At 44.9% G+C, this 21,233-nt stretch overlaps 1 protein-coding gene across 4 annotated transcripts in view; it reads left to right on the top strand.

Moving 5' to 3' along the window:
- The window catches only part of HHAT (hedgehog acyltransferase), a 358,064-nt gene that overhangs the window by 145,523 nt on the left and 191,308 nt on the right, over positions 1–21,233 (top strand). For all 4 annotated transcript variants that reach the window (XM_036874689.1, XM_036874661.1, XM_036874679.1 and 1 more), the window contains one exon: positions 1,157–1,307. In XM_036874689.1, coding sequence (XP_036730584.1) covers positions 1,157–1,307 — 151 coding nt within the window. The remainder of the gene's footprint in view (positions 1–1,156; positions 1,308–21,233) is intronic.

Here is a 21,233-nt window from a genome sequence, read left to right as displayed (position 1 = left end):
GGCCTTTCTCTATTTGCAGCGAGCGGGGGCTACTCTTTGTTGCTGTGCACGGGCTTCTCATTGCAGTGGCTTCTCTTGTCACGGAGCACGGGCTCTAGGTGCATGGGCTTCGGTAGTTGCAGCACGCGGGCTCAGTAGGTATGGCTCACGGGCTCTAGAGCTCAGGCTCAGTTGTTGTGGCGCACGGGCTTAGTTGCTCCAGGGCATGTGGGATCTTCCTGGACTAGGGCTCGAACCCATGTCCTCTGCATTGGCAGGTGGATTATTAACCACTGCGCCACCAGGGAAGCCCTTCATTTCTTTTTATGGCTGAATAATTTTCTACCATATGGCTATACTATGTTTTATTTATCCATTCATCTGTCAATGGGCATTTGGGTTATTTCCAACTTTTGGCTCTTGTGAGTAATGCTGCTATGAACATTCGGGTACAGGTTTCTATGTGGACACCTGTTTTCACTTCTCTTGGGTATATACCCAAGGGTGGAATTGCTGGGTCATATGGTAACTGTATGTTTAATCATTTAGGAACTGCCAAATGTTTTCTAAAGTGGCCGCATCAGGACTTCCCTGGCGGTCCAGTGGTTAAGACTCTACGCTTCCACTGCAGGGTGCATGGGTTTGATCCCTGGTCGGGGAACTAAGATCCCCCATGCTGTGTGGCATGGCCAAAAAAAAAAGTGGCCACATCATTTTACATTCCTACCAACAGTGTATGATGGTTCCAGTTTCTCCACATCTTTGCCCCCTTGTTGATCTGACTTTATGCTTCTAACCATCCTAGTGGGTGTGAACTCATGTGAGGTTTTGAAAGGATTTGGGAAGGATTTTTCCTTTCTAATAGTTTTTAATGCCATATATATTTACACATCTATATGTTTTTAAAGTGTGCCCTTTTCTAGCATTTGTAAAAGCATGGCTGCTAAGAGGTCCTGTTGCCTGTCACAATAATAAAGGAGATTTCAATATTTGTTAATCCCCAAATATCATTGCCCAGAACCGACACGGGAGACTTGTTAAATGTGTGAGTTGCGGGGAGGGGTGGGGAGTGGTCGGAGAAGCGGGAGCAGGTAGTGTGTTTCTGGAGCCTTGCATCTTTCCCAGGAGACTGCTCCACTTCTCGTCGCTGTGTCTAACGGGTCCCTCTGTCTTTCAGGAGGACTGGCGTTGGCCCAAGTGCTCTTCTTCTATGTGAAGTACTTGGTGCTCTTTGGGGTCCCAGCTCTGCTCATGCGCCTGGATGGACTCACGCCACCGCCCCTCCCTCGCTGTGTGAGCACCATGTTCAGTTTCACGGGGATGTGGAGGTCAGTGGCTTGGTTTATTAAGGCCCTTCAGGGACATCCCGTGGGAGGACCCATGGCTTGGCCAGCTTCAGAGCGCCTGGGCCACCATCCTTTCTCTGCCCTTCACTCGAGCCGTGTTTGGCACTTCGGTTTTTTTAATCTAACAGGATGACAATCCATGTTTTCTGAACGTCAAAAATATTGTCAGGGTACGAAAATTGTGAATAAGAAAGTTTCTCACCAAGTTTGTGTACAGATACACGAAGGCTTATGTCTAAAGTGGTTTTTTACTAACTTGGGACATGACGTATATATATATATATATATATTTTTTTTTAATAATTAATTAATTTATTTTTGGCTGCGTTGGGTCTTTGTTGCTGCGCTCGGGCTTTCTCTAGTTGCAGTGAGTGGGGGCTACTCTTTGTTGCCGTGCACGGGCCTCTCACTGCAGTGGCCTCTCCCGCTGCGGAGCAGGGGCTCCAGGCTCGCGGGCCTCAGTAGCTGTGCCTCGCGGGCTCCAGAGCGCAGGCCCAGCAGTCGTGGTGCACGGGCCTAGTTGCTCCGCGGCACGTGGGATCTTCCCAGACCAGGGCTCAAACTCGTGTCCTCTGCACTGGCAGGCAGACTCATAACCACTGCGCCACCAGGGAAGCCCCCATGATGTATATATATATTTTTTTAAAGATTTATTTTTTTATTGATTGATTGATTGATTGATTGATTGCTATGTTGGGTCTTCGTTTCTGTGCTAGGGCTTTCTCCAGTTGCGGCAAGCGGGGGCCACTCTTCATCGCGGTGCGCGGGCCTCTCACCATCGCGGCCTCTCTTGTTGCGGAGCACAGGCTCCAGACGCGCAGGCTCAGCAGTTGTGGCTCACGGGCCCAGTTGCTCCGCGGCACGTGGGATCCTCCCAGACCAGGGCGCGAACCCGTGTCCCCTGCATTAGCAGGCAGATTCTCAACCACTGCGCCACCAGGGAAGCCCTGTATATTTTGATGATTTTATCGCTGTCTGTTTTTCTTGAAAATAACATCTTTGTATGTGGGACTGTAGATTAAAAAAATAGACTTAGGTTAATAGCACAGGCCAGGGCATTTACTAGCTCTCAGATCCAGGGCAACTTACTAAATCTAAGTTTCAGTTTTCTTATCTCTTACATGGTAATAATAATGATAATGATAATAATAGTACTCATTTCTAAAAGCTGTTTTGAAGATTAAATAAGCTAATATGTACATTGAAAGCATCTGGCACATAGTAGGTGTTTAGCTTTCATCCTTATTTATTTATTTATTTATTTATTTATTTATTTATTGGCTGTGTTGGGTCTTCGTTGCTGCGGGCTTTCTCTAGTTGCGGTGAGCGGGGGCTACTCTTCATTGCGGTGCGTGGGCTTCTCATTGCGGTGGTTTCTCTTGTCGCGGAGCACGGGCTCTAAGTGTGCGGGCTTCAGTAGTTGCAGCATGTGGGCTCAGTGGTTGTGGAGCATGGGCTCTAGGTCGCACGGGTTTCAGTAGCTGTGACTTGCGGGCTCTAGAGCGCAGGTTTAGTAGTTGTGGCGCATGGGCTTAGTTGCTCCGCAGCATGTGGGATCTTCCCGGACCCGGGATTGAACCTGTGTCCCCTGCATTGGCAGGCAGATTCTTAACCACTGCGCCACCAGGGAAGTCCCTATCCTTATATTATTCCTACACTCATGCACTTGGCTACACAGGTGCTTCTTCTGAGTTTTCTTAGTCTTCTTGATTTTGCCCCATAAACATATATTTGCCCTAGAGTCTTTGTTCTAAAAGATCCCTCAGCTCCTCCTGCCATTTCTGATTGTTGTTCTCCAGATGGGCTTGCTTGCCACTGTGTTTTATTATCGCTTCCAGTGTGGAACAAGTGGCAGGCTGGCTTTTGAAATTGGAAAGCTAATGTAAGAACCTCAGGCTGGGGACTTGCACGTCTGTGGGAGGCAATGTCTACTTAAACTGTGCTCTTTAGAAGCCTCCATTTGCCTCACCTGAGTCCTGGCCCTGCTCAGAAAATCCATCCTGGCTCATCCAGTCTTATATTTCGTCTCTGAGCTCAGTGAATATTGTTATATCTAATGCTGCTCTTGGAAAGGGGGTAGACAGCATGCAACAAACATCCTGGTTTTCCATAGTAATTTATTATGGAGGCTGAATTGATCTAAGCCTCTTGTACACATTTTATTTTTGGTCCAGTTTGCTTCTTGGGATTAGAAATGTCATGTGATTATTGTAAGGAGTGTCAAGTAATTGCTTTGATTTGTCTTTAATTATTTCATCAAATATCATAGGTTGCCCGGCTTTAATGGCAAGTTTAGGAAAGGGGCTCCCTCTCTAGCTAGGGGGCCAGGAAGTGGTTCTGTTTGAAAGGTGAGCCTGGTTGGAAGGCCCTGTTCACTTTTGACCTGCTCATAAAAGTAATTTACTGAATAGACGGGTTGGGACCTAGCATGGCTTGGGGGGACATGTGATGAATGCCTTGTGGGCACCCAGCACGGTTCCTCTGCCTCCTTGGTGTGAATGCTTGCTCTCATGCATTTCTTGGGAAGCACATTCTCCTAAAGGGCTTCTCCACTGTTGGCTGGGATAATTTAAAAAAACCTTGACTCTTGGCAGGCATGCTGGCTCCAGGCGAGTGAATTAATTATTTTACTTTTTGTCCAGGATCCTCTGTTGTAGACAAACCACTGAGGTGGAGAGAGTATGTCTGCCAAGACCTTTGTCATTCTTGTTTGGAACCAGACTCAAATAGTGTAGACCCCAGCTTGTTGAAACCCTCCCTCCTCCCTCTCAGTTACTGTGCGGGCAAGAGAGTAATAATGAAAAGTTACTCTGAGGGGGGGCTCTGGGGTGACTGCTTGGAGTGATGTGATTCTAAAGCACGGTGCTCACAAGGGCGTGGGATGAAGCAGCAGACATGGTCTTTCCTGGGGGTGACCTAAACTTGTATCCTGGCTTCCTTTAGCAGGCATGGGTGTAGATCTGCCCCTTCATGTTTGTTTCAGTTTCTCGAAGGGTTTTCTGGTTTGCCAGTTATATGTAGAAACACTTGGGCCTTCATTCTTTGTACAATAACTGTTCCACATTAAGTAGATGAATTTAGGAAGGGAGATGAACTCTTTCTGAGCAATTCGGTGCCCAATTTAAGGTTCAGAAGAGGTAGTTTTTTAAGTGAAAAAAATAAAAATAAAAATTGTAGATTCTCCTTTGCACTATTTTTTTTTAAAGGAATTCCTTTATTTTTTAATTATTTATTTATTTATTTATTTATTTTTGGCTGTGTTGGGTCTTCGTTTCTGTGCGAGGGCTTTCTCTAGTTGCGGCGAGCTGGGGCCACTCTTCATCGCGGTGCGCGGGCCTCTCACTATTGCGGCCTCTCTTGTTGCGGAGCGCAAGCTCCAGACGCGCAGGCTCAGTAGCTGTGGCTCATGGGCCTAGTTGCTCCGCGGCACGTGGGATCTTACTGGACCAGGGCTCGAACCCGTGTCCCCTGCATTGGCAGGCAGATTCTCAACCACTGCGCCACCAGGGAAGCCCCCTCCTTTGCACTATTTATGATGTTCCTCCACCCTTAGTTTACCATGCTCATAGTCAGGATCTGGTCGCATAACCCTGCAGTGGTCCTGGTCCCCATTCTGTAACTTTTCTCCGTAAGAAGGCATGCCAAAGGAAAATAAAATTGTCAATCTGTAGTTTCTATTTATATCTAATATTTCTGGGCCCTCATTGAGGCATTGCTGTAGACAGGGCATTGCTCCCTCTTCTTGGGTTAAGGTTCGAGAAGAATTGAGTCATGAGCAGATGTGAAAGCTGGTGATGCAGATCGTTCTGCTGGGCTGTGGCAGCCACTCATACAGTGACACAAAGGGCAAGGTGGATGGGAAGTGGAGGGAAGAGATTTAAAAACAATCTCCGGAGATTGTTTAATGGCTGCCTGAGCTTCTAGAAAATCCACACTGAATGAGGTTTACAGCTGAGGGTGAGAGATGGATTTTTAGCCTCCTATTTGAAAGGAGCCTTATACACCTGAACGCTGTGATGACTGATTGCACCATCTTTCAGTCCACTTAGCAGTGAGAGAAGACTTGAAGCCGGCAGCTTACCGTATCAGAGGAATCTGAGCTGTACATCACAGAAGAGATGAAACTGGCCATCAGCAGAGAGATAATGTTCCCTGACAGGATAGTTCAAATTGATCATGAAAAATTGCTATTCGCCCAGATGGCCCAAACGTAAAAGTTAGGACCTGATGTGTTTATTATTTTTTTTTCCTACTAGCTCTTCTGTTTCGTGTAATTCTTGCTCAGATATTTGCAGGCAGAACAAACCCCTAAGGGGTGTGTGTATTCCCGCTTGTGTGATTTTTCTGTGGCTGTACAGAGATGAGAAATTGAGAATTTTCTGCTTAATTTGGGGGGTTTCAGGTTTTAATTTAGGTAGGCTGAGATCTGTAATGAGCATATTTTTCCAGGAGTCATTAAAGATGACATTGCGTGTCCGAGGTTCCAAATTAGAAATCTGATCATGTTCTTCTGATTTGATTTCTAGCTATGGAAGCAAAGTGATAGAATTTCCCATGGTGGCTGGTGAGTTATGGGTCAATTTCAATTATCTCAGGAATCTCGCACAGCTTGCCCTCTGCATTTCTTGAATTATGATGCTCTCAGGTCTTCACAGGCAAATTCATGCATCACTGCTTATCCCAGGGGGATCTGGGTGCTGTTGGTGGCTACTAGACCTTAATATATGGAGACATCTTTGGGCTGGGGATGGGAGGAATCCAAGCCCCCTTTTTCAGTGGGGCATTGATTGCATGAACTGTTAGGTCAATAGAAGAATTTAGGTCCCCAGATGGAGAGTTGGTCCAGGCCTGCAGTAGATGATAAAAACCAGCTACACAAACTGCCGGCTTTGTATGAGTCCTAGCTTTGTGTGAATCCTGCCTTTGAATCATGTTTAACCTCAAGTTGCAGGGCAGGATGGCAAGCATGGAGTTTGTGAAATACAACCGCATCTACCAGCATTGTTGGGGGGAAAGCAGGGAAATTATGAACATAAAGGAGAAAAGATGCTTATTAACAGGTGCTGTTAATAAGAGTTCACTTGTGTTTTGGAGGCAACGTAGTAACTAAGAGTTTGCTACGCCACATACTAGCTGTGTGATTTGGGCAAATAATTAAAAGTCTCTGGGTCAACCTTTTTGTTTCTAAAATGGAGATAATAATAGCCCTTGCCTCCTAGTGGTGACATGAGGGTTGATTGAGCCTGGGGTATAGTCGTTCCTCAGAAAGTGGTAGCTTCTTACTTTTTTGCACTTGAAAATCTAACAAAGCCAGAGGTGACTGAGAGATGGGCCAGGTTGGGGAAGCAGTGGGCAGTGTTGAGACTGGCTGAGGAGAGGCTCTGGTCCAGCTCTGAGCCTGAGATGTGACAATTCAGAGATTCAGACTGTGGTGGAAAAGAGACGGGCTCTGCCCTCAGGAGGGAGCTTGATCAGGTTACTTTTACCTCAGTTTCCTCATCTGTTAAATGAAAGACAGACTCTTGTCACTAGATGATGTCTATGGTCCCTTGCAGTTCTACCATTATATTAGCCCCAGCCCCATTGGATGGAGATGACCACCAGTATCCTGGTGCTAAAATACTCCCACCCCTCCCCCACCTGTGTAATTGGGCAGGCGATTTAACCTCCTTATGCCTGTGTCTTCTGAGGTATCAAAATGGGGCGAATCATAGTGTTTGCCTCACTGGGGAGGTGCGAGGGTTAAGTGAGACCATGTACTGAAGCAGTGAACACAGGCAGGCACACTGTAGACATCAACACATTAGCTAATAATCAGAATTGCAGACAGGAGAGTAAAGGCTGCACTGTTTGTTTTTTAATTTCTCAGAAAAGAAAAGCCTGATCGGGTGGCTGGTTGAGGAGGTGGAAAGTGGGGATGGAGGGCGATATGTAGGAGGCGTGGATTTCAAAATGGAAGCACGGGGGTCCCCGAAATCTAGACCATCGCAACCTCCCCCTCACCCCTGCAGGAATTCTTTTTGCAAATCGTTTCCAGCCGCTGGCCATTCGTATTACCTCACATTTTGGATACCTCTCTTAGTCTACCCTTCTCTTTTCTGATTCCCATCCCAACAGACTCAGAAAACCTGTTTTCTTTCTTCTTCCATTCATATTTCAAAAATCCTCTTACCTTTTCCTCCAAACACAGACTTCTGTAAATCAAAGCAGAAATGGGATGTCAAGCTGAGGCAGGTTTTGTGAGCCATCATTATGTTTTGCTTCCCGGATTTATGTTTACTTCAAAGACAGTTGCTCTGCTCCTCTCTCCATTTCTCCCTGTGTGGAGAGTGTTTTCAGTTCACATATCACTGAGCGAACCCTCAAACTTTTTAGAGTACGAAGCGCTTTGATGCAGGAAGCACCAGGGCATCTTCAAACAGAAGGCTTTCGTTGGTCACCGGTCACCAGAGACGGACTGCCTGCATTTGGATCCTGGCTCTGTTCCTTATTACCCAGTGACCCCCTCTGTGCCTTAGTTTCCTCCTCTGGAAAATGGGGATATTATAATACTCACCTCTGGGAGCTAAGACCCTGTACTTGTCATGCAGCAGCGGTGCTCCACTGTAGTTGTCTCTGTACTTGTTCATATCCCAGCAGACTGTAAGCTCTTTGAGGGCAACGATCAGATCTTGTTTTGTTCAGTGCTGTGTCCCCAGCACCCTCCCTGGTGCCCAGCATGTAGTGGGCACCCAGGAAATATGTGCTGAATGGGTGAATAGTCACTCTTCTCTGTAATTTTGGACACTAGGTCTGAAGAGCCAGATTTTTCAAAGAGTCTGATCTGGCGGCTGAGCAGTTGCTCTGTGTTGCTGGCACTGACATGTCCTTGCTCAGGTACACACACCGTGACCACTGTCAACACCCCACCCTCTCTGTCTCCCTGTTTTTCTCGTTAAATGTGTGTACATGGCTTGTCAAAATATTGTGTCTGCTTGCAGTTTTCCTGAGAGTGAATCTGCCTTGTGAGGAATGAGGGATGTACGCCTTTCTCACTTAATTACTATCATTATTTTATCTGACATTGTGCCACGTCCTTGATACCAGGTGAGGGAGAACGTTGCAAACTTACAGGAAGAAAAGAGATTCCGTTCAGACTTTGATGTGAGAGAGGAGTTTGACAACTGTTTCTCTTTGGAGATAGGATTTTTCCAAGGGAGGGGCTACGATGGAAGATGGAGAACACGGAACAGGACTTGGAGGGAAGTGCTTTGAAAACACGTCCTCACAACAAATACAGTTGATCCCTGAGCAGCTCAGGGGTTGGGGCGCCGACCCTCCTGACAGTTGGAAATCCACGTATAATTTATGGTCGGTCCTCTGTATCCATGGTTCCGTGGTTCCACATCCTTGGATGCAATCAGCCTCGGACCAAATAGTACTGTAGTATTTACTATTGAAAGAAATCCGAGTATAAGTGGACCCACACAGTTCAAACCCGTGTTGTTCAAGGGTCAACAGTTATGGCAGGAGTAATAATAATAATAGAGGCAGTGGCAGCAAACAGTGCATACATCATGCCAGGCACATTTCTAAACGCTTTTATAGATTTAATTTATTTAATCCTCACAAAACTCCTACGGTGTAGGTTCTATTATCCCCACTTTACAAATGATGAAACTGATGGAATCACACACCTTAAATCCTTAAATCACACTGCTAGTTAGTGGTGGAGCTGGGATTTGAACCCAAGCACATGGCTGTAGCATCTGTGCTCATAATCACTGCCTTTCACTGTCTCCAGTGAAATGGAGCTGAAGTGGATTCCTCCTCCAGGGTCTGGAATGTAAGGCTTGTGTGACAGGCTCTGGAACTTAGGGGTACTTGAGAATGACGATGGCTTTTGTACTGACTCCCTAGAAAGGGAGATGGTTCAGGGGGTGAGGGGAGGGGGCGGTTGGGCAGTGGGTCGGCCTCTATGTACCAAAGGGATGAGGAGACAGGGAGTTGCCATTTAACCCTGAGTAGCTGACCAAGGGAATGGTGTGGGGTCCACGGGGTTTCTGTTCTTACGTTACATCCCTTATGTTACAAATGGCAATCCGGAAACGGCTGCCTCAGTGGAGGGGGGAAGGGGGCTTCACCTGGTGCCCACATAAAAACTGGACTGTGTTTCTCCTGCCAATGTCTCCTCCTCCTGTGTCCCCGGGCACGTGGCCACCTTGATGGCTGTCCTCCTCCTCCTGCTCTGTTTCTTTGTCTTACATCAGGCTGGGTCAGACCCTCTTTGTCAACAAGGATGGAGAATTGTCCCACATCTGCCAGCCGGTAACCTTATGGGCACTTGGCACTATCTTGTTTCTAATTCACGCCCTCCCTTTAGCAAACCCGTGTTGCTTTTTGCCCCACCTCCGTTCTGAGGATTAAATTCAAAGTGCAACCTGCTGTTTCTCTGAAATGTTTATAGGTACTTTGATGTATCAGTTTTACGTTCGTATGCGGTCAGGTCTCTTCTGATTTTCCTGTGTAGTTTCTGCCTTTGGTGGTAATCTGAGGAAGTCCATTTGACATTTACTAACTTTTATATAAGGCAAGAATCCTTCATTTGGGGATCCGTAGGCTACTGAAAGAGTTTTTCTGTAGATTCTCAGAAACCCGCTCTCCATAGTCTCTGCATCACCTAGCACTGGGCCTGGCACATAGTAGGCCCTCAACAAACAGATATTTCCCAAGTAAAGAAAGATGATCCCCCATGCCTCCCACTCCTTTAAGAGATAAAAGGGAAATTGGCTTACATGTGAAGTATGGGTTGAACTTAATTATTCCCAGTGGCTAACCTGCCATCCTGACCGCATTTATGGTGCATTTATACAATGCCACCTGCTTCTGTATGATCTGTTTCCTATGTTGTACCTGAGGCTCTTTCTGGGCGCCCCCTCCTACAGCGTGCATTCTAGATTCTGTGTTTCTTTCAAATGTGAATGTTTCTATCTTTTCTGTATTGAACGACTTGCCATTAGAATCCAAGAGGGAATTTGTGTTTCTTTGTTGGGTCTGGTGCAAAAAAGAGCAGGGAGTGAGTAAAGAAAACAACTCTTTTATTCCTCCTCATTAAAGGCCCCAAACCAGCAAACCAGCCAGCCACCATCACCATCACCATCACCACCACAACAACAAAAAAAGAAAAATTGAAAGGACTTTCATTATTTCAGGGACAACAGACTAGGGAGAGGCTGTCCTCTTTTCCGCAGTGGGTGGGAAGGAGTGAAACCCTCATCGTGGACAATCAGTGGTGTTTGTGCAGAAGCAAAGGATAAGGGTCAAATTTGGAGCCTCCTGAGGGAAAGAAAGGGGCTGAGAAGGTGTCACCTGGGATGGGAAAATTATGCCCCCCGGGGTTTCTGAGTACCTGAACCTCAGATTCTCCTCCTTGGACCCCCTGGAGCTTTCCATCCATTGCTTCTCCTCTCTGTCCTCTCTCCCTGTTTTACATGATATAACGTCTCCTGCCTGGGCCTGGGCTTGGGAGGAGTAGGACCAGCTTGATTACTTATCAGTCGAGGGGAAGGCAGGCAGGCCCTTGCTTCTTTGCTTTGAGTGAAGATTGCTCCTGGCATCCCAGGTTGCCCCCCTGAGTGCATGTTCCCTTGGAAAATTGGTCTAAACCATGGTCAGACTCCACATTACTATTACTAGTGGACTGAGGAGTAGGCCTCAGATGATAGTATGTATTAGAATCATCTGCAAGGCTTGTTAAATGGCAGAATAGGAGTCCATGTCTAGATTCTGTTTGAGTAGTTTGGAGTAGGGCCCAGTAATCTGAATTTTGTCAAGCAACTAAAGTGATCTGTGGTCCACGGACCACACTTTAAGAAACATTTGCTACCATCACCCTTAGCCTTAGGAAGGAGAACAGGTTCCTGCAGAGCCTTTCCTGATCTGGCCCCAGCTACTGTCTTTCATTCTCTTTATTCTGAGCACTTGCCACGTGATAGTCTAATGGGGAAGAGAGATACGAATTCAAAGACTAATAGAATTGCACTGAGACAGATGCTGTGAAGGGGAGATCCACGGTGCTCTTAGAACCTGTGTAGAGGGATTTGTTCTCGTCATAGAAAGCTCCTCTGCTGAGATATGGATTGACCTGAGGTCTGAAAGTTGAGTAGGAGGGGAAAGAGTTTTCCAGGAGGAGGAAATGGCATGTCCAAAGGCCCTCTGATAGGAGAATGTGGCAGTTCTCTGGCCCGAAGAAGGCCATTGTGTGGTGTGCAGAGAGCACATGTTTGGGGGTCATTTGAGATGAGATTGCATACAGGTGGGGTCTCTGACCAAAGATGACCTTGTAGACCCAGGGAGGAATTTAGTCTTCAAACAAGGACTGAGATTTTAGGACTTCAGCACTTTCAGCCTGGGTGGACAGGTTTGAGCCTGTAAAGCAGATAAAAAAAGGATTGGCTAGAGAAGGCCAACTTCTCTTGGTAAGTAAAAAAGAACAACTAGGGAGCATATCTTACCAAGAAGAACAAAGAGTGTTTTGAGAAAGGAGGAAGCGGTTACCAGAGCCCAGTGCTTCTGAGAGGTTGAGGGTGATGAAGCCTTTTGGGGTTTGTCAACTGGAGGTTATTACTAACCTTATCAAGAGAGCTTGCTTCAGTGGAGTAAAGGGGCTGGGGGCTGGATGTGAGGGGTTGCAGTGTGAGAGGGGAGGGAGCCCTTATCTCCTTACAGTCCCTCCCTCAATTCGATGTTCTGGCTCTATCGGACTGTTTGTTGTCCTCCAAGGCCATCAGCTGTCTCTTCACTGAGAGCCTTTGCCCATTCGGCTCCTCCTCCACCCATTCTCTGTTCCCTCCTACTTCTGCATCTTCTGCTCTTACCTCACACTGCATCTTTTCTGGGATACCTGGTTCTCTAAGGTTGAATTAGATACCCTTTTGCCGTGCTTCCATGGTACTCACTGTACTTTCACTATGACCATGGTTTGTACACATGGGCATTATAATCACTTGTCAACTTGCCTGTCTCTTTCTGTTGGGCTGTGAGCTCCTCAAGGCAGGGCCAGCACTGTGCTCCTATCATATCACATACGCCTTTTGCATCGCTGAGCAGTTAGGAGGCATTCAGTAAATGTTTGTGGAATGAACAGTGAATGAATGAATGAGCGTATAATTCAGTTATGGCTAGAGTGATGTCTGTGGTAGGATCATTATCATGTATACCCCTATCATATATAACATATTGTTACTGACTATATGACAATATACCATTGTTATATAGCTGGTAATACGCGTGCTCTTAGCCATTCAGGACTCTTCTTTGTAGAAGTGAAACGTACCGTGGTTCCCGTCTTTCCTAATACTACTTCCATTCACTTAACACGTGACTATTGAGTATATCCCATGTGCTAAGAAGAACAGAGGGAAATAAAGAAATGTGAATTTTGTTTGCCCTCTGAGGACATGTGCTTAAATATCAAATACATGGCAGAATATGACAAGGCTTAAAGACTAATTTAGGCAGTGAGTGTATGTGGAGTACAGGGGCAATGGAGATTACTTGCAGCTGGGCTTATCAAGCAAGATGTTCTGAATGAGTTGGCATTAAGAGGAGGGCTCAGGTCCATCCACCTAGAGTCTGTTATACAGAGTGAAGTCCGAAAGAGAAAAACAAATACCGTATGCTAAAACATATATACGGAATCTAAAAAAAAAGGTTCTGAGGAACCTAGGGGCAGGACAGGAATAAAGACTCAGACTTAGAGAATGGACTTGAGGACACGGGGAGGGGGAAGGGGAAGCTGGGACGAAGTGAGAGAGTGGCATGGACATATATACACTACCAAATGTAAAATAGATAGCTAGTGGGAAGCAGCCGCATAGCACAGGGAGATCAGCTCGGTGCTTTGTGACCACCTAGAGGGGTGGGATAGGGAGGGTGGGAGGGAGGGAGACGCAAGAGGGAGGGGATATGGGGATATATGTATACGTATAGCTGATTCACTTTGTTATACAGCAGAAACTAACACATTGTAAAGCAATTATACTCCAATAAAGATGTTTTAAAAAAAATAAAGAGGAGAGCTCATTTCTTCATTTATCATCATGTCTCCCATGAACCAGTCTCTGTTAGGTTTCAGCTGTACAAAAGTGTATGTGATAAAGTCCCAAAACTCTTGGAGGGTTGGGAAAGGAGTGGAGCAAGAGGGCTGAGCAAGTGATCACATGTGCCAGGTACTGGGCTTGTCATTTTCATATTCTTCACGTCATGGAGTGTAGTTCATGTGTTATTACCCTAATATACCAAATAAATGTAATCTCTCTATTTCAGACAGTTTATCCACTCTCTTCCTCATTACGATATCTGGGAATGGGTTTGGAAAGGGGCATTTCAGTTTTAAAAGCCAGTCAGTAAATGTTGAGTGCCTATGTGGGAGATGCTGTTTTAGGCTCATGACGTAAAGTAGTGAGAAAAAAAGCAGAACATCCTGCCCCTTATGGAACTTCCATAATAATAATAGGAGGAAGATAATAAGCAAAATAAGTAAACTAGGTAGTGTGTTAGAAATTCATAACTACAGAGAAAGATAAGCCAGGTGAAGGGGATGGGGAGTGGCAGGGGTTGCAGTGTGAAATGTGGTGGACGAGGAAGCTTCACTGAGGAGGCGCCATCTGAGCAGAGCCTTGGACGAAATGAGGGAGCGGCCACATTGGTGGCTGAACAGAGCGTTCCCAGCAGAACGTACATGGAGGACAGAGCGTGAGCCTCAGTGTGGAAGGCGTGGCAGGGCTGCCAGTGCGGTGGGGCAGAATGAGCAAGAGTAAATGTAGAGGCAAATGGGTGGCCAAGAGAACAGGGGGCCATTTTAAGGGCTTTGGATTTTACATTTGCTTTATGAATCTTAAGCTCTGCTACTGCGTGCGCAATCATTTGGGAGTATTATACTTTCTTGATGAAGGAACCATTTTATCATTTTATAATGATCCTCTTTATTGTTAATATTTCTTGTTCTGAGGTTTATTTTGTCTAATATTAATATAGTGAATCCAGCTTTTTTTTTTTGATGTGTTTTCACGGCATATCTTATTCCATCCTTTTACTTTTAACCTTGTGTGTTTTTAAAATTAAAATAAGTTTTTTTGTAGACAGCATAGAGTTGAGTTTTACTTTTTTATCCAAACTGACAGTCTCTGCCACTGGGGCATTTAGATCATTTAGAATTAATGTAATTATTGGTGTGGCTGCATTTAAATCTACCATCTTGATAATTGTTTTCTGTTTATCCCATTTGTTATTTGTTCTTTTTTTATGCCTTCGTATCTACCCATCTGTCTGTCTGTCTGTCTATCTATCTATCATGGTAACATACACAATTTAATATAAAATTTACTTTTTTTGTAGTATGAGGAGCTCACATTTATTGAAGGTTTACTCCATGTCACTATATAGAGCTATGTATTGTTCAAAGGTTATATCAATGCCCACAATATATCTCTGAAGAAGAGTTTATTTCCCTAATGAACAAGTAAGTAATTTGGAGTTTATAAAGTTTATCACCTAAGGTCACTATACTAATGTGAACTTGAATGCAGATCAGGGCAATAGCATCATCTGAGCTCTTATCAGTACTTTCCTTTTCTGTGATATTATGATGCCCTTCAGTTACTGAAGTATCTACATTTTTTCCCTTAACGAGATGGGAAAATTTACCATTTTAATCATTTTATTTTATTTTATTTTGGCTGCGCCGTGCAGCATGTGGGATCTTAATTCCCTGACCAGGGATCAAACCCATGCCCCCCTGCATTGGAAGTGCAGAGTCTTAACTACTGGACCGCCAGGGAAGTCCCTTAACCATTTTACAGTGTACAGTTCAGTGGCATTAAGTACATTCATATTATTCCGTGATCATCACCACCATCCATCTGTGCAACTTTTTCATCTTCCCAAACACAAACTCCAGACCCACTAAACGATAACTCTCCTCCCCCAGCCCATTTCTGGTACTATTAATTTCTTTGTATAAATCCAAATATTCCATTTGGTATTATATTTCTTTCTGCCTAAAGAACTTCCTTAGCCTTCTGGTCTGCTGGCAATGAATTATATAAACTTTTATTTCTTTTTTGGGGGAAAATGTTCTTATTTTGTCTTCATTTTTGAAAGATATTTTTACTGGATATGGAATTTTATGTTGACAGTTATTTTTTTCTTTCAGTGTCTTAAAGATGTCTTTCCATTATCTGCTGGCTTGCATAGTTTCTGACAAGAAGTCTCATATAATTCCTCTGTATGTTATGTTTCTTTTTTTTCCCTCTGGCTGACTTCAAGATTTTCCCTTTATCTTTGGTTTCAGCAGTTTGACTGTGATGTGCTTACGTATAGTTTTCTTTGTTTTCTGCCTGGAGTTCTCTGAGCTTGGATCTATGGTTTATTTTCTTTCATTAATTTTGAAAAATTCTTGGCATTATCTCTTCAAATATTTCTTTCCTACCATTTTCTCTTTTCCTGCTGGCATTCCAATTAGACTGTCTGGTATTATCCCATAATTCTTTGATGCTTGGTTTGTCTTTTTGCCTCCCAATTCTTTTTTTTTCCTTTCTGTGTTTTGATTTGGATACTTTCTATTGGCTTATCTTTAAGTTCCTTGCTCCTTTCTTCTGTTGTGTCCAGTCTGCTTCTTCATATCCCTACCTAAAGTAGTAAAGGAAGGTAAAGATTGACACTGGAGTTGCCCCTATGGAGGTCACTGGTGACCTTGACAGAAGCAGTTTTAGTGAAGTGGTAGGGGCAAAAGCCCCATTAAGGTGGACTCAAAGGAGAATGCAGATCTTATCTGAGCCCCAGGAACCTGTGCAGAGTCTAATGCGAAGAAGCTGGTGAAGCTGGCCCAGACTTCCTCTCTTCCTGACTCGGCCTCATCCCAGTTCTTTTGACTAGGCAGACCCCTTTGAGTCTTGGCCAGGCCCTGGCAAGGCTGTGCACTACACTTTGCAGTGTACTCACCTTGCCATTCATCACAGGTGTCCCTAAACCAGGTTTATTGGCTCTCATCTTACTACCTTCTATGTGGATCTTCTGAATCTCTTTTGCCATAAGGTTGCTAAAGGAGGCTCAGCAATGCAGCTACGCTCTCTCCTTCACTCTGCCTAACTATATATCTTCCAATATGCCCACTCTTTGTTGTAGAGAGCATCCTGCAAGGTGGTCTATCAGAGTTCCAACCAGAAAGGAAAGCCGGAGTCTCTCTGCTTGGGTTTTTATCTCCATCTGTATAATGGACTTCCCTTTTAGCGTGTCATGGGGTGGGCTGATGGGAAGAGGAGCTGGGACAGGTTTCTGAATTCTTCCCTCCTCTTTCATCCCTTCCTCCCCTTCCCAGAGTCCACTGAGTCACAAGGGGCAGGTTTTCTATCTTCTCTTCTGACATATTCTTCTCCTCTAGGGCAGAGAGCCTTGTGGCCCAGGTATTATAGGTAGAAGGGGGTACTCTTTATTAATATGGAGAAAAATAAGATCCAATTCAGTTAGACTTGGTGCTAAATTTGTGAGCAGTTGCACAACCCGGAAGTAGGGATTGTTGAGAACAAAATACATTGTTTTAGTTTTAAAAAGTCCCCTGTTAGAATTAACTTATTTTTTCTTGTAGTAGTATTGTTGGATAAGGATTTAAATGTCATCATCACCATGTAAGAACTAGAGATGTAAGTAATGTTTCCAGAGTCACATAGGTAGTACATTCTAATTGCATTAAAATCTAAATCCTAATCCTCTTAATAAGAAAGGTTTAGATGCGTAATGCATTTGCTTGTAGATGAGTATGTGAAAATTCATACCTTCACTAGCACCACAGGTAAATAGGTTTCCTTTTCCCGTTATACCAAGAAGAAGTGCAAAAATATTTGATGTCATCCACCTTGTGAGTCCTGAGATTTCAGACTACTTTAGCTCCAGACATGTTACCTGCCATCTTTATTCGATCCACCTGACTATAGTAGGCATTCAAAGATTTTTCTCTTGGTGTGCTAATAAAATTCTCTGATACTGTCCAACTACTTACCTAATGAACAAGATGAATACTGTCTCCTCCTGAGTACTGTAAGCTATAGATAACCTGCAGGGTAAAGTTAAGACTAATTCTCTAATAATATTTCATTGTTAAGCATGACATACAAACCTGGATCCAACCTACCATTTCAAATGCTTCTCACTCACCTTATAAGACAACGGGGCAGAACTGGTCACTGTTCCTCAGTCGAGCCCATCCAGTTCTCTCACAAACCTTCATGACCTTGGTGCTGATGTGCTAGTACTGCAGGGCTCGCTGTCATGCTTCTCCTTCTATCAGGCAAGATACCGCTTAGTCTTCAAGTCAGTCCCAGCTTCAGTGTCTGTCAAGCTGTGCTCAACCCTCCAGCAGAGGGATTGCTCTCTCCTCTTTACTCCATGGTACCGTGTACGTTCATGTATTTTATTTAATATGTATACGTGCTCTTGCAGTCGTTGTGTCTAGCTCACTGAGCTTTTGGAGGCCAGGGACTACCATACCTTACTTATTTTGTCTTTTTGGTATTTAATACAGCCAATGTCTGTATTTAGCAAGAGCCATGCTATCCCAAGTACTGTCTGGGGAATAGCCTCTTCTGGGAGCTTGTTAGAAATGCAGAATATTGGGTCCCACCCAAGACCTACTGAGTCAGAATCTGCTTTTTAACAAGATCTCCTAGGAACATTGTGTGCACATTAAAACTTAAGAGGCACTGGGCTGGGCTAGAGGGCTCCTAAGGACTCCTCGTCGCTGACATGCCATGACCGTAGACTACCTGGAGGATGGCCTTGGGTGACTCCTAAGTATCTGTGAATGTTCAGTATCTTACATTCACATGGGTCACAGGGACTGGGCCCTGGAAGAACTCCAGCAGGAGCTTTTGCTGGTGTTCTCAGGGGAGGGGACCACAGAGGGACTAAAGAGATGGGGGGGGGAGGGTGAACTCAATCAGCCCCAAGGTAAGGAGGGGCCTGGGGGGTAGCTCTTGATGGGGAGATAAGGAATCAGTCGAGCCACCCAAGCAAGATGGAGGCCACTGACCTACAGTCACAAAAACTTAGGACCAGTGAGCCGCCCCTATTTGTTGTCCAGGATGCGTTTGTCCTCCAACGTGTTTTTCCTTCACGTGGACTTCTCCCTTTCTCTGCCCTCTTCCCTCAGTTCTCCTAGAATTGTTCCTCTTGTGTAAGAAGCCCACGGGTGAGGGAATGTGCCATCCAGGAAGGAAAGTCTGACCTCTCTCTCCTGGGAGCTGACTGTGTAGCTCCCTTCTTTGGATTTTTGGAGGGCTTCCTTCCTGCTCCCCATTGCAGGGAGGGGCATGGCTTTCCCTATGAGACTATTTACACAGGAGATCTGGCCCACCAGACTTCTGGAAAGCAATGCCTGCGGACATGACCTTACTGTTAAAGTCGAGATGATAGATACAAGTAGTCATTATGTTTCTGGGAAATGTTGCTAGCAGCAGTGTATAGAAGATTTGCTAAGAAGTTAATTAAAATATACATCGTGGGTATCCTACAGGTGCCAACAGGTGCCAACTGGGTTGTGAACAGTGAGTGAGTTAGCAGTAGTCAGAAGAGGTTGCTGGCTTCATTATTACAGTTGAGGTCCTTCCACTGTGGGTGGGAAGCAGTGTTGTTATCAGGGGGACAGGAAAATGGACTCACAGAGGCTTGGTGGTGACGTAGCCCAAATCCCATTATGATACACTGTCATCCTAATGTTATCGAATGGGGGTCCTGCTGATCGCTGCTTGCAAAATCATGACTCACAAATGGTAGAAAGGCAAGTTGCCTTTAATCAGAATGCCAGCAATCTGGGGAGATGGTAGACTCAGTGTCCCCCAGAAACAACCTCTGAAGATTCTGCTCAGCCATGAAAGCATTTAAAGAGAAACAGGGAAGTAATTTCAGTTAAGCACTGAGATGGGGGTCAGAGTCGACGCCACCCGCCAATGTGTGCAGGCTTGTCGACTCCTCGTGATCTTCCTCTAGATGCTCTCTCGTTCACACGGTTTGTTCACGGCTTGTTCCGGAGATTACTGAAGGGGAAGCTAGGGAGGAGATCTGGTCATCTGTTAATTACTTATTCTTCGTTTCTACTTCTTTGATCTATGGAAAGAACCGACAAGTTAGGCAAGGTATTGTGTGATTAAAATATTTGACAGCTGTGCTTGGGCTGGAAATGAGTAGAGCGTGCAGGTGCCTGGTTTGAAAGTTAGTTACAATATAGCTTTGCTAAAGTGGCAAGAGAACGGGCTTCCTGCTGAGGGCGGTTTCCTGTAAAGAGCTGCTTACAATAACATAAATCTGCATACAAAGATATTACTTGCCTAGTTGGCAACTGACTTAATTGGTAGCAGTAATTGTCAAAGCAATATATTTCCCAGACTACTTATATTTTTGTTACAGCTGGGATTAGGTACCCTTCTTGCAGTCTGTGGTTTTACTGCAAAAACTGAGCGCCAAAATTTTAGATTCCCTAGGATTTCTCAAGTGAGTTTCTACAACAGGGTGAGATGTGGTATATTTGAGACAGAGTGTGTTTTCTCCTAATAGTTGTATGGTCACTCAGTTTCATGAGGTTGGTCCATAAAGAAATCCGAGGGACTGGTTTTGTATGTTAGGTTTTCTGTGTTTCATTTCTAATTTGACAGCAGATTTAATTTCCTAAAGGTTGCTAGCAAGATCGTCTGCCAGAATTTTGTGTTTGACTCAGAACCATGAGCAACTACCATGTGGTCTGTGCACTTTACTTTCTGAAGGTCATTGGTCCCTCAAGTCCTATCAATAAAGCCAAGAAACTGTGCCATCACCTCTTGTGGGTTTGAGTGGGAGACCTCGGCTTGAATGACCTGAGGGATTTGACTGTGGTCCTTGAGTCCTTGGCATGGCAAAAGGGGAGGGTTAGGGCTACCTCTTGTAATCTGGGAAAATCCTTAGTAACCTGAGGTCCAGGTCTCCTGGCTGAGGAGTCAGAGGAGAGGGGAGGGTATGAGGTGAGGTGGGGAAAGCGATTGTCTCCCTCTCTATAAAAGCTCTTCCCTGATGGAGCCTGGGCTACAGGGATTTAGTGCTATGTCAGCACAATGTAGAGAGGTACAGGAGCTGCCCTCCCGAACTCCACACAGGCTGTTCTTGTGAGTTTCTCAAACATGCTGCTCCTCCAAACACAGATGGATACCTGAACTGCTGGCAGCAGGGAATGTGCCTTGATGTTTTTCTGGTATCGAGAATAGTTGTCCGAAGCCCCTCCCTCCATAATGAGAGAAGGGTATTTGTGAGAGGATTAGCAGGATGGGGTGGTCTGTCTGCAAAGCCACTTGGACCGTGTGGGGTTAAATTCATGACTGATGGCTCAGTGCTCGGACCACTGGTGGAGGTGCCCAGCAGCAAGGGCAGCAAAAAATCTGTCTGCTTTTCCAAGGCAAGTTTCTTCAGCATCTCACTGAGCAGAGTGTCCCTGTTGCATGGGCTTATTTCCAAATTATTCTGCAACTTCATATTTGATTCTCAAATATTAAAATGATTGATTTTATTATTATCTTCCACTTACAGACTATTTTAATAAATTGTAAATGCCCTCTTAATGGATTATAACCAAAAGTCCAAATTCTCTTTGTTCAGTAAGTATTTATTGAGCACCTACTATGTGCCAGCCACCAATTTATGCATACAGAGCTGAGTAGGGGAGTCTCTGCCCTCAGGGAATTAAATGCCAACAAGTAATGTATCCCAAGACAGGCATGACCATCCTTGAGCCTGTAAAGTACGTCAGCATTTAAAAATACTTCCACATCTGTTGTCTCATTTGTGGGTTCAGTGGGTTAGTCAGAGAAGGTCTTATTTTTATTATTCCCATTTTATTGACAAGGAAAATAA

The sequence above is a fragment of the Balaenoptera musculus genome, chromosome 1 (assembly GCF_009873245.2).
Source record: "Balaenoptera musculus isolate JJ_BM4_2016_0621 chromosome 1, mBalMus1.pri.v3, whole genome shotgun sequence".
Classification (NCBI taxonomy): Eukaryota; Metazoa; Chordata; class Mammalia; order Artiodactyla; family Balaenopteridae; genus Balaenoptera; species Balaenoptera musculus.
Note: the sequence above shows the minus strand (reverse complement) of the source record. Positions and strands in the feature narration are given on the sequence as shown.